This window comes from Mytilus edulis, chromosome 6, assembly GCF_963676685.1.
Source record: "Mytilus edulis chromosome 6, xbMytEdul2.2, whole genome shotgun sequence".
NCBI classification, from domain to species: Eukaryota; Metazoa; Mollusca; class Bivalvia; order Mytilida; family Mytilidae; genus Mytilus; species Mytilus edulis.
This window is the reverse complement of record NC_092349.1, coordinates 41,325,554-41,339,635: the sequence shown is the minus strand read 5'-3', so window position 1 is coordinate 41,339,635 and position 14,082 is coordinate 41,325,554. Positions and strand designations below refer to the sequence as shown.

The 14,082-nt window shown below is 32.5% G+C and overlaps 1 protein-coding gene across 1 annotated transcript; it reads left to right on the top strand.

The window, feature by feature from the left end:
- The first annotated feature begins 698 nt into the window (after positions 1-698).
- On the top strand, positions 699-13,874 carry LOC139527659 (large ribosomal subunit protein P2-like). Its single transcript, XM_071323204.1, has 4 exons — positions 699-814; positions 6,314-6,485; positions 12,597-12,686; positions 13,752-13,874. The coding sequence occupies exons 2-4, from the start codon at positions 6,314-6,316 to the stop codon at positions 13,826-13,828; spliced, it is 339 nt and encodes a 112-aa protein (XP_071179305.1). The 5' UTR covers positions 699-814; the 3' UTR covers positions 13,829-13,874.
- Positions 13,875-14,082: the final 208 nt, after the last annotated feature.

Here is a 14,082-nt window from a genome sequence, read left to right as displayed (position 1 = left end):
TTGAAGTAGTACCTTTTCTGAAACTGTGTACATATATCATTCAGCAAATCCAATGAAAATCATATGTCTTTCGTCTCATTTTTTTGTAAAATTGCGTCAAAAACTTCGTGTAGAAAAACAGTGTTTGTAAACAGTACATTAATTTCTGGACCGATGGCCGGTCTAGCTATGAAAATACGGATTGTCAAACAGAAAACAGCCCATAAAACATGTAAAAAATAATCTTGATGGTCTTATAAACCATCTTTGAAGGCTAAATTAGCACTCATCTGTCTAAAAATGAATTTTATTACACAATAACTTTCCTATTTGAAAAATTCACAGGGGCCAAAATGCGAAACTAAACTCCTAACTGTGTATTGCTACCTAATCAACACGACGGGTGCCACATATACAGCAGGATCTGCTTACCCTTCCGGAGCACCTAAGATCACCCCCCAGTTTTGGTGGGGTTTCGTGTAACTTATTCTTAAGTTTTATTACTAAATATAGTACATGTGAACAATTTTCTTCATTTTCTTCAAAAATCATAATGTTTTCGTCTATTTATATACCATTCTACATCAGAAATGCATGGCATAGACAGTGAAAATGGTATTTTAGTATCCGCACTTTACATACACTGGTCTAATTACTTACTTAAAAAAAAACCGAGCATAAAAATGTACGTTCCTTCTCTATTAACTAATGTATTCAGCATTGGATTTTAGTTGTACCAAGCTTTCTTTATTACCCAGAAACCAAAGCTCTTCCTTTCAACCATTTTACTTGATCAAAGAAGTTGTTCACAGTTTCGTGTCTGAAAGACTTAAAAGTATACATGAATATTTCTTCTTAACAAACTGAAAAACATTTAGGTCATGAGAAAACTAAAAATTCTACACATTTTAGCAATTCAAAAACACCACAGCTCTTCTGAAAAGTTTTACCATATCATTTTTGGTTGACCACGTGGTTGTAAAATATTTCATCCTTTGGCATTGAAACACGTGCAAGTCTATAAACTGATTTGGCCTGTTTTTCGTTAGTCTGAAATATGTGTTAGCAGGGAAAGGGGACAAAGTGTTTGCATTTATTTTTTTTCTTCAAAATTCAAGCATGAAAAAAATATTCATCTTCGTATTGACTAATTTGCGGTCTCGCTAATTAGTAATTAGCAACAAGAAGAAAAAAATTAACGACAAAAAAATTTATTTACTTGAAAAAAAAAAAAAGATTTTTAAGAAAAAAAAACAAACGTCTTTTTAAAATTTATGCGAAGGGTCTATAGACTTCAGACTTGTTAAATAGAAAAAATGGCAGATAAATTTAAATAATGAACCCCACTTTTTTATCAATAATGTAAATAGTTGAACCTTTCGTCTTGATAAGAAAAAAATTGTGCCTAATAATGGTGTAGTTTTTCGAGTGCCCTTTCTCTTCCTTCTACAATAATGAATAAATTAATCATCATGTGTTCTTTAGGTAAATGTACCAAGTATAGTCGCATTTGTCATCTATTCTTATGATTATCTAGTTAGGTTTATTTTGGGAGAAAAACGAATATAAAGATATCTGGACATTATTTCTGTCATCAGACCAACTTTAAAGTCATACAAGACTCGAGCTTCCGGTTTTCACCTTGAATATAATTTTCATAAGAATACTCTAGGACAGGACAATAATTTTTGTGTTGATAGAGGCTCTCATTATAATATAAAAGTGATTGCCGTGGAGAAGAAACTTGGAAGTTGTTAGTGAATAGCAAATATACTTTATTTATGTTCCAGATCATACAAGTATTTGGACTGCAATTGTACGGTCCAGTAAGAGCTGGATCATAAATGCATTTGGATTAGTATGGGTTTATTTTAGGCGAACTAATCTTTTATTGACTTTTAACAAATAAATATTATTACAATTAAATGAATAAAGTGAATAAGCGAACATTTAATTGATTGAAATTAAGTATTTATTTAATTGTCTATATAAATCCCTATTTTGGTACACTTGCCATGGGTGACACTTGCTGCCACAAGGAATGTCAGATGCTTAAGATGCAAAATTTGCATGATAGTTTTTACAAACATGCATCTTACCAATAAAATCATCAACCCTACATAAGGCCACTTTTTTTTTATTTGTTGTTTTACGGATCCGCCAACCCTGTTTTTCACAATATCAAAATAAAAATAAAAACGATTTTGAAGATTTTTTTGTAATTCCGCCGACCCTTTTCTGTTTGAAGAAGTACAAATAAAAATAAAACATGATAAGAAAGATCAGTCTTTCTTCTTCCAGTCGGAATACCCTCGGAGTGGATTCGAAAATCCCTTGCGGTTCCCTGTTCAGTCAACGTTTCATCATGATCTAATGTGGTGAAAAGGAACCAGTTGAAAGGCGGTTCCCTGTTCAGTCAACGTTTCATCATGATCTAATGAGGTGAAAAGGAACCAGTTGAAAACGGAGGACCAGATACGATTTTACAAATACTTACACATTAATTGTTGGATATTTTCGGTGTAAATCTAGCGGTTGAACAAAATGAACATCGCAGTCATGAATAATAAAAATGATAATTATTTTTGAGATCGTTAGGGAATTTTGGTTTAATTGGACCACCGCTAATTTGAACCCCTGTTTCAGACAGTCAGTGAGGTTGACGGTGGGTCAACTTTGGTTCAAGTGTTGATCAGAAAGTCTGAAACCTATTGAAAGGGGCTGTTTTAGTTCCATTACACATATGAGGTACTAGTCCAAATAATTATGACGTCTGGCAAGGCTTCATGGCATCCCAGATTTGTTTTTATATAGCCTTGCCAGACATCACTAAAGGGAAGGATCTTTTAACTTGCTGCCAGGGATGGGTGTCTGATTAATTGGCCTTATTATATAAATACCTAAATACCCTCCCACGGTACCCATTGAGATTTAATGGAACAGAGGTGGGATATGGTGAACAAGATCCCAACACAAAATGAGAACATGTATTACTGTCATAGAATGCCTGACAATTAAAATCACTTCGACATTTATGAAAAGGGACAATCACAGGATACTTCGAAATATAAGCTAATACTTATTAAACAGTGTAAAATAGCATAAAAAGCCTTAAAAGGACATGTTTTCATGTACATGTACCACATATGAAGGCATATGACATGCAGAGCACATATGGTATTTCCTCAATAAGATTGTATTGTGTTATGAGGAATTTTGTCACTCCCTGATCTAAATTTGATAAATAAATACACAGAACAAAGAGAAATGCAATTGGAAAAGACGCTTCCCTTTCATCAGGGACATATATATATATATCTGCTTTCATCAATCTACATTGACATTAGCTGCGGAACTGTAGCTCTTAGGTCCTTATGTTATTTTTTGACTATTTGCGGACCATAGAGCTACGGATTTTTCCTATTTCAAAACGTTCGGAATTGCGACCCAGGTTCAGGTCCCACTTTTTTCTCCAAAAAATATTGTTTATAATCCATGCAAAACTTGTCAATATATGTATAGTTCGTTTCGTTAGATATTTTTACAACGAGATTCAATATGGTCGAATAAAATAGGCGGAGAATGTATACAAATGGAAATAATTAGATAATAGTGTTAAGGAAATGAATATTCAAACATAAATAGGTACGTCATATCCTAGAAAAATATCTAACGAATCGAACTATATATATTGACAAGTTTTGCATGGATTATATATAAACAATATTTTTTTGAGAAATAAGTGCGACCTGAACCTGGGTCGCAATTCCGAACGTTTTGAAATAGGAAAAATCCGTAGCTCTATGGTCCGCAAATAGTCAAAAAATAACATAAGGACCTAAGAGCTACGGTTCCGCAACTACATTGACATTGGACTCCTTGTAACACATTTAATTTAAATTAAAACACTTTAACAGCAAGAATTAATACCAAATTATGAAACGATCTGCATACATGGTTAGTATAATACTATTATATAGAGTAATGTCATTGTTTGTTTCTCTCCTTTTTTGGTAAAAAAAACCAGTATTAATTCCAATTTTTATTTTTAATTTTTTTTCGACCTCCTACCCTATATTTTTTCATTATTTTTATTTTTAATTTTTTTTCGACCTCCTACCCTTTCTTTTGAAGAATCCCGTAAACCAACTATAAAAAAAATGTGGCCTAATTGGAGAAGATCTATTAACAACTGGTATTATTAGAGTAACAAAAAACTCTACCTTTTTAAATCTTTGCATTTGTTTTTATCATTTTTTACTTACAAAATTATTTTATTTCCATAGATTTTTTTTATAATTTCTTTCCAGTATTTTTGTCGGTTTTTGTTGTAAAGTTTCAAAATATTCTCAAAAAACTCTTCTAACATTATGATTACTTCCAATAACTTCAATTTTAATGAGTGAAAGTTAATTACATGTTATTTGCTAAATACAGGAGATTTACAGATTAAAATAACCAGTTACCTGTCTATTTTAAATAGTTTACAGCAGATTTCAGTCAGTATGTAGCTAATGGTAATATCTTTGGTTAGCTTGCTTGTTAGCTGAACCGTGAAGTCCTTGTTAGGTGTAAGGTAAACTTCCCTCCTTTAATAGTAGACTAGCCCAACAGATAAAAAATCTATCTCTCTGTAGGACTAAGCTACTTTAAAAGGAGGGTAGTATACCTTACCTAACAATGACTTCACGGTTCAGCTAACAAGCAAGCTAACCAAAGATATTACCATTAGCTACATACTGACTGAAATCTGCTGTAATATTAAGTTTTTATTTAATTTACAATTTAACTTTTAGGTTTCAGTTATCTTGATCTGTAATATATATTCAAATCTAATCAGTAAACTTGACCTTCTTCTTAAAATAAGTCAGACGGTACAGTTTAAAATATATTAAACTTTCTTGTTTGTTATTTGTCTGAAAATTGACAGAAGACGACAGCATAAAGTACTCCTTCATGCTTAAAGGATACCTGTAAACAATTTCCATGTACTTATCATAAACAATCCCATGAACACTTTCAAGACAGAAAGGTAAAAAAAAAATGAATAATCGATCAAGTCTTTTAAACAATTCTAGAAATTACCTGAAGTTTCGGATGGCATCAAAAGAAGTATTAAAAATATTTTTTTCAAATTAAAAGCAATAAAATTTTCACAGTAGAGGGATTTTCAAGGGACGATGGGTAAATTGCAAACAAACAATATTTTAATTTTATTTGTTTAGGCTCAGACAACAATGACAACTGTCTGACCAAGCAGAAACCAATGGAGTTTGACACAGACTGGTTTAATGTCGAGGCTTGCAACTTTTGTTGCAGAAAGCTCGACATAGGGATAGTGATCCGGCGGCCGTGGCGTTAGCTAACTTCTTAAAAGCTTTATATTTTAGAAGTTAGAAGACCTGTATGCTTCATACTTTGTATATAGATGCCTCATGTTACGAACTTTCCGTCAGTCACATGTCCAATGTCCTTGACCTCATTTTCATGGTTCAGTGACTACTTGAAAAAAAAGTTCAGATTTTTTGTAATGTTAATTTCTCTCTTATTATAAGTAATTGGATAACTATATTTGGTATGTGCGTACCTTGCAAGGTCCTCATGCCCGTCAGACAGTTTTCACTTGACCTCGACCTCATTTCATGGATCAGTGAACAAGGTTAAGTTTTGGTGGTCAAGTCCATATCTCTGATAGATACTATAAGCAATAGGGCTAGTATATTCAGTGTATGGAAAGACTGTAAGGTGTACATGTCCAACTAGCAGGTGTCATTTGACCTTGACCTCATTTTCATGGTTCAGTGGTTATAGTTAATTTTTTGAGTTTTGGTCTAATTTTCAAATACTTTATGCATTAGGTCAACTATATTTGGTGTATGGAAATATTTTATGATCTATATTTCTGTTACACAGATTTTATTTGACCTTGACCTCATTTTCACGGTCCATTGCTAAGTGTTAAGTGTTTGTGTTTTGGTCTGTTTTTCTTAATTTATAAGCAATAAGTCATCTATATTTGTTGTATTGAAGAATTGTTAGCTGTACATGTCTGTCTGGCATGGTTCATCTGACCTTGACCTCATTTTCATGGTTCATTGATCAATGTTTTGTTTTCTTGGTTAATGTTGAGTTTATGTGACAGTTGTAATAAAGCTTTATATTTAGGTCTATCAACATAATATCAATGATTAGAAAAGAAGGCGAGACATTTCAGCGTGTGCACTCTTGTATAACATAATTAATGTGCTTAAAATTTGTATAACTTGCTACTATTATGTGCAAATAAAAAAGAAATACATTATAAAAATGAAAGGATTTGTATTTTTTTTCACAGATGCGTTACGTGGCAGCTTACCTACTTGCATCCCTAGGAGGAAACGCAAATCCATCAGCCAGTGACCTTGAAAAGATTATTGGGTCAGTTGGAATTACAGCCGAAGCTGATAAGATAAAGAAAATTATAAGTGAACTCAAAGGAAAAAACCTTGAAGACCTGATCAAAGAAGGTATACAATAGTTGTACTTTTTATACGACCGCAAAAAATTTAATTTTTCGTCGTATATTGCTATCACGTTGGCGTCTTCGTCGTCCGAATACTTTTAGTTTTCGCACTCTAACTTTAGTGAAAGAGAATAGAAATCAATGAAATTTTAACACAAGGTTTATGACCACAAAAGGAAGGTTGGTATTGATTTTGGGAGTTTTGGTTCCCACAGTTTAGGAATTAGGGCCCAAAAAACGGCCCAAATAAGCATTATTCTTGGTTTTCGCACAATAACTTTAGTATAAGTAAATAGAAATCTATGAAATTTAAACACAAGGTTTATGACCATAAAGGGAAGGTTGGGTTTGATTTTGGGAGTTTTGGTCCCAACAGTTTAGGAATAAGGGGCCCAAAGGGTCCAAAATTGAACTTTGTTTGATTTCATCAAAAATTGAATAATTGGGTTTTTTTTATATGTCGAATCTAACTGTGTTTGTAGATTCTTAATTTTTGGTCCCGTTTTAAAATTGGTCTACATTAAGGTCCAAAGGGTCCAAAATTAAACTAAGTTTGATTTTAACAAAAATTGAATCCTTGGGGTTCTTTGATATGCTGAATCTAAAAATGTACTCAGATTTTTATACGACCGCAAAAATTTTAATTTTTTGGTCGTATATTGCTATCACGTCTGCGTCGTCGTCGTCCGAATACTTTTAGTTTTTGCACTCTAACTTTAGTAAAAGTGAATAGAAATCAATGAAATTTTAACACAAGGTTTATGACCACAAAAGGAAGGTTGGGATTGATTTTGGGAGTTTTGGTCCCATCATTTTAGGAATTAGAGGCCAAAAAGGGCCCAAATAAGCATTTTCTTGGTTTTCGCACTATAACTTTAGTTTAAGTGAATAGAAATCTATGAAAGTTTGACACAAGGTTTATGATCTCAAACGGAAGGTTGGGATTGATTTTGGGTGTTTTGGTTCCAACAGTTTAGGAATTAAGGGCCAAAAAAGGGCCCAAATAAGCATTATTCTTGGTTTTCGCACAATAACTTTAGTATAAGTAAATAGAAATCAATGAAATTTTAACACAAGGTTTATGACCACAAAAGGAAGGTTGGGATTGATTTTTGGAGTTGAGGTCACAACAGTTTATCAATTAGGGGCCAAAAAGGGACCCAAATAAGCATTATTTTTGGTTTTTGCACCATAACTTTAGTATAAGTAAATAGAAATCTATGAAATTTAAACACAAGGTTTATGACCATAAAAGGAAGGTTGGGTTTGATTTTGGGAGTTTTGGTCCTTACAGTTTAGGAATAAGGGGCCCAAAGGGTCCAAAATTGAACTTTGTGTGATTTCATCAAAAATTGAATAATTGGGGTTCTTTGATATGCCGAATCTAACTATGTATGTAGATTCTTAATTTTTGGTCCCGTTTTCAAATCTGTCTACATTAAGGTCCAAAGGGTCCAAAATTAAACTTAGTTTGATTTTGACAAAATATGAATCCTTGGGGTTCTTTGATATGCTGAATTTAAAAATGTACTTAGGTTTGTAATTATTGGCCTAGTTTTCAAGTTGGTCCAAATGGGGGTCCAAAATTAAACTTTGTTTGGTTTCATCAAAAATTGAATAAATGGGTTCTTTGATATGCCAAATCTAACTGTGTATGTAGATTCTTAATTTTTGGTCCAGTTTTCAAATTGGTCTACATTAAGGTCCAAAGGGTCCAAAATTAATCTAAGTTTGATTTTAACAAAAATTAAATTCTTGGGCTTATTTGATATGCTTTATCTAAATATGTACTTTGATTTTTGTCGAGCCTGCAACTTTTGTTGCAGAAAGCTCGACATAGGGATAGTGATCCGGCGACTACGGCGGCGGCGTTAGCTAACTTCTTAAAAGGTTTATATTTTAGAAGGTGAAAGACCTGGATGCTTCATACTTTGTATATAGATGCCTCATGTTACGAAGTTTCCGTCAGTCACATGTCCAATGTCCTTGACCTCATTTTCATGGTTCAGTGACCTCTTGAAAAAAAAGTTCAGAATTTTTGTAATGTTGAATTCTCTCTTATTATAAGTAATAGGATAACTATATTTGGTATGTGCGTACCTTGCAAGGTCCTCATGCCCGTCAGACAGTTTTCACTTGACCTCGACCTCATTTCATGGATCAGTGAACAAGGTTAAGTTTTGGTGGTCAAGTCCATATCTCAGATACTATAAGCAATAGGGCTAGTATATTTGGTGTATGGAAGGACTGGAAGGTGTACATGTCCAACTGGCAGGTGTCATCTGACCTTGACCTCATTTTCATGGTTCAGTGGTTATAGTTAAGTTTTTGTGTTTTGGTCTGTTTTTCTCATACTTTATGCAATAGGTCTACTATATTTGTTGTATGGAATGATTGTAAGGTGTACATGTCTAGCGGGCAGATGTCATCTGACCTTGACCTCATTTTCATGGTTCAGTGGTCAAAGTTAAGTTTTTATACGACCGCAAATTTTGAAAAAATTTTCGTCGTATATTGCTATCACGTTGGCGTCGGCGTCGTCGTCCGGCGTCCGAATACTTTTAGTTTTCGCACTCTAACTTTAGTAAAAGTGAATGGAAATCTATGAAATTTTAACACAAGGTTTATGACCACAAAAGGAAGGTTGGTATTGATTTTGGGAGTTTTGGTCCCAACATTTTAGGAATTAGGGGCCAAAAAGGGCCCAAATAAGCATTTTCTTGGTTTTCGCACTATAACTTTAGTTTAAGTTAATAGAAATCTATGAAATTTTGACACAAGGTTTATGACCACAAAAGAACGGTTGGGATTGATTTTTGGGAGTTTTGGTCTCAACAGTTTAGGAATTAGGGGCCAAAAAAGGGCCCAAATAAGCATTATTCTTGGTTTTCGCACAATAACATTAGTTTAAGTAAATAGAAATCAATGAAATTTAAACACAATGTTAATGACTACAAAAGGAAGGTTGGTATTGATTTTGGGAGTTTAGGTCCCAACAGTTTAGGAATTAGGGGCCAAAAAGGGACCCAAATAAGCATTTTTCTTGGTTTTCGAACCATAACGTTAGTATAAGTAAATAGAAATCTATGAAATTTAAACACAAGGTTTATGACCATAAAAGAAAGGTTGGGTTTGATTTTGGGAGTTTTGGTCCCAACATAATAAGGGGCCCAAAGGGTCCAAAATTAAACTTTTGTTTGATTTCATCAAAATTGAATAATTGGGGTTCTTTGATATGCTGAATCTAACTGTCATGACTGTGTATGTAGATTCTTAACTTTTGGTCCCGTTTTCAAATTGGTCTACATTAAGGTCCAAAGGGTCCAAAATTAAACTTAGTTTGATTTTGACAAAAAATGAATCAGTTAGGTTCTTTGATATGCTGAATCTAAAAATGTACTTAGATTCTTGATTATTGGCCCAGTTTTCAAGTTGGTCCAAATCTAACTGTGTATGTAGATTCTTCATTTTTGGTCCTGTTTTCAAATTGGTCTACACTAAAGTCCAAAGGGTCCAAAATTAAACTTAGTCTGATTTTAACAAAATTGAAATCTTGAAGTTCTTTGATATGCTGAATCCAAAAATGTACTTAGATTTTTTATTATGGGCCCAGTTTTCAAGTTGGTCCAAATCAGGATCTAAAATTATTATATTAAGTATTGTGCAATAGCAAGTCTTTTCAATTGCACAGTATTGCGCAATGGCAAGAAATATCTAATTGCACAATATTGTGAAATAGCAAATTTTTTTTTAATTAGAGTTATCTTTCTTTGTCCAGAATAGTAAGCAAGAAATATCTAATTGCAAAATATTGTGCAATAGCAAGATTTTTTTTTAATTGGAGTTATCTTTCTTTGTCCAGAATCAACTTAAATCTTTGTTATATACAATATACAATGTATATTCACTTTTTACTACCAACTGATAAATTAAAATAATCTTTACCATTCAGTGATAACAAGCAGTTTTTTTACATCTTAATATTTTATGATGTATTTAAATGAGTAGTTATTGTTGCAAACTCCATTAGAAATTTTAATTGAGATTAGTTTTGGAATAAGGGAAAGGGGGATGTGATTAAAAAAATTGGGTTCAATTTTTCTCATTTGAAATTTCATAAATAAAAAAGAAAATTTCTTCAAACATTTTTTTGAGAGGATTAATATTCAACAGCATAGTGAATTGCTCTAAGAGAAACAAAAATTTTAAGTTCATTAGAACACATTCATTCTGTGTCAGAAACCTATGCTGTGTCAACTATTTAATCACAATCCAAATTTAGAGCTGAATCCAGCTTGAATGTTGTGTCCATACTTGCCCTAACCGTTCAGGGTTCAACCTCTGCGGTCGTATAAAGCTACGCCCTGCGGAGCATCTGGTTAAGTTTTGGTCTTTTTATTTAATTTTATATGCCAAAGGTCAGCTATATTTGGTGTATGGAAATATATTATGATCTATATGTCAGTCCCGCAGATTTATTTGACCATGACCTCAATTGCACGGGTCATTGCACAGTGTTAAGTTTTTGTGTTTTGGTCTATTTTTCTTAAACTATAATAAGTAATAGGTCAACTATATTTGTTGTATGGAAGCTTTGTTAGCTGTACATGTCTGCCTGGCATGGTTCATCTGACCTTGACCTCATTTTCATGGTTCATTGGTCTTTGTTTAGCTACTTGGTTAATGTTAAGTTGATGTGACAGTTGTAATAAAGCTTTATACTTAGGACTATCAACATAATATCAATGATTAGTAAAGAAGGCAAGACATTTCAGTGTGTGCACTCTTGTTGATTATGGGCCAAGTTTTCAAGTTGGTCCAAATCAGGATTCCATATCAAGTATTGTGCAATAGCAAGAAATTTTCAATTGCACAGTATTGCACAATAGCAAGAAATATCTAATTGCACAATAGCAATTAATTTTCAATTGGAGTTATCTTTCTTTGTATAGAATAGTAGTTGATAATATATGTTGGAAATTTGCCAGACATGACTATGATGTCATTTTCTATTTTTATTTGCCAATAACTTTATGTAAATAACTTCATTGGAAATTTGCCAATATAAAATGTTGCTGATGAAGCTTTTTTTCCTTATCTTATCTAAAATGTTTTTAGATAATGTATGTTGGACATTTGCCAGACATGACTATGATGTCATTTTCTATTTTTATTTGCCAATAACTTTATGTAAATAACTTCATTGGAAATTTGCCAATATAAAATGTTGCTGATGAAGTTTTTTTTATTGTTTTATACAATAAACAATGTAAATTCACTTTTACTACCAACCAATCTTTACCATTCAGTGATAACAAGCACTTTATTTTACATTTTAATATTTTATGATGTATTTAAAAGAGTAGTTATTGTTGCAAACTCCATTAGAAATTTGAATTGATATCAGTTTTGGAAAAAGGGAAACGGGGATATGAAAAAAAGGGGGGGGGGGGTTAAATTTTTCTCATTTCAGATTTCATAAATAAACAGAAAATTTCTTGAAACATTTTTTTGAGAGGATTAATATTCAACGGCATAGTGAATTGCTCAAAGGCAAAAAAAACCTTTTAAGTTCATTAGACCACATTCATTCTGTGTCAGAAATCTATGCTGTGTCAACTATTTAATTTTAGATTTAAAAAGTTTGAAGAAAAAATCTTTAATTTATTTGTAAAATCTTGACATTTGTTTTGTGAAAAAAAACAATGTAATGTCAAAAATTTGATCACAATCTAAATTCAGAGCTGTATCATGCTTGAATGTTTTGTCCATACTTGCCCCAACTGTTCAGGGTTTGACCTCTGCGGTCGTATAAAGCTGCGCCCTGCGGAGCACCTGGTTAGAAGTTACTATTAACTAATATTAATTTTAACCATGACTAAGACATTTTATATGTTAATATTTTATGATGTATTTAAATGAATAGTTATTGTTGCAAACTCCATTAGAAATTTGAATTGAGATCATTTTTGCTGGTCAAATTGCAATCATATTATGTTACTGAACACGCAAAGATTTTAAAGTCATTTCTTTGAGAATTTGTTTCAGTACATGTAGTTGTCTGTAAAGTCATAAGTATTATTTCATACCTACATTTGTATTTCTCTTTAAACAGGTCAAGAAAAGCTGGCCTCAGTACCTGCAGGAGGAGCTGTTGCTGCTGCACCTGCTGCTGCCGCTGCTGCTGAAGCACCTAAAGGAGGAGGTAATAACATTTATGATCTGAGGAAATGCTTTGTTTTTCAGCGTTCACATTTCCATGCAGTGCTTTAGTCTTGATTTTTGTCTTCCCACGACAGTAGTGGGTGCAAGACTTTGGATACATCATCTTCATTAATCCTTGTATCGTTTATGATTAGGTCAGTTTTAAGTGGTGGTCAAAATTATATGGTAGATATTTGTAAGTGCATTTGTTCAACTCATTTTCATGCAGATTATTTGATCCACCATCTCACTCATACTCTATTGCCCTTGTAACATGTTTATTGATTATGTTAGTTTGAGGGGAAAAAAGAATTTCAATTGGAGGAAAGTCCATTTTATTTATTATGCAGTTGTATAAGCATTAGCATATTTCTCATAACATTTCCATAGATAAATTTTCCAGCAACTTCCTAGTATTGTTTATTATGTTTGAACATTTTGCCTAGTTAGAATGTTAAAAATGTTTAATTTTATTTCAATATTTGCATTATACTATCAGAATTACATACATGCGAGACATATCTCATAATTTGTGTCAACCGTTCCACCATATTTAGATATTGAATTGCCAAAACAATTTTGATTGTGTGAGCACCTGTTCTGAATTGTTACGAGTGAATTTAGTTTTCCTAATATCAGCTGTAAACATTTTAGGAACCAGTTCATTTGAAGAAACTGTCTCTTTGATTAAGATTGCAATTGTGGCTTTCATTTATATTAACATTTCTTTCAATTGTTTGAATTTAAAAAGAGAATCCAAAAACAGCAAAAAATTTCATGAAGGATTAACAATGAACTTAAATCCCTTAAGACAAGTTTTCTTCTGAAAAGAAGGCGTGAATGATTCTCTTATAGTATTCCCCTATATGAAAGGAGTTCTGTCTTGATAAGAAAAGAAGATAAATTGGGCGAGGCACTCATGAAAGAACAAATCTGTCAATCTAGGACACAGAAATACATACATGTGTTTACTTGAAATGAAGTTATTTGTAGTCAAAATGAAGGCCAGATATCAAATTTATTCAGTTTACTTGAAAATTTATCTTTACTTTTTTTGATATTTTAGCAAAGAAAGAAGAAAAGAAGAAACCTGAGCCAGAATCAGAGTCTGATGATGACATGGGATTTGGACTCTTTGACTAAATAAATGTCTTTTGCAATGCATCTATAATAAAGACATTTTACACCATTCTTGTAATTTCATTGAAAAAAGAATATATTTGTGGTAATTTTTATGAAAACAATTATCTATGCCCCATCTATGGGCAACATGTTTCAGTCTGTTTGTTCATCCTTTCTTCTGTCCCGCTTTAGATTCAAGTTTTTGGTCAAGGTAGTTTTTATATGCCTGCTTACAGGACATATTTTGAAATACCGTTGTCCGTACCTCCCCACCC

What these genes read in the sequence shown, in the direction of transcription:
- LOC139527659 (XM_071323204.1), top strand. Translation starts at nt 6,314, where the DNA reads ATGCGTTACGTGGCAGCTTACCTACTTGCATCCCTAGGAGGAAACGCA. An exon ending in TGAAGACCTGATCAAAGAAG is followed by an intron (nt 6,486 to 12,596) that starts GTATACAATAGT and finishes CTCTTTAAACAG; the next exon opens with GTCAAGAAAAGCTGGCCTCA. An exon ending in TGAAGCACCTAAAGGAGGAG is followed by an intron (nt 12,687 to 13,751) that starts GTAATAACATTT and finishes TTGATATTTTAG; the next exon opens with CAAAGAAAGAAGAAAAGAAG.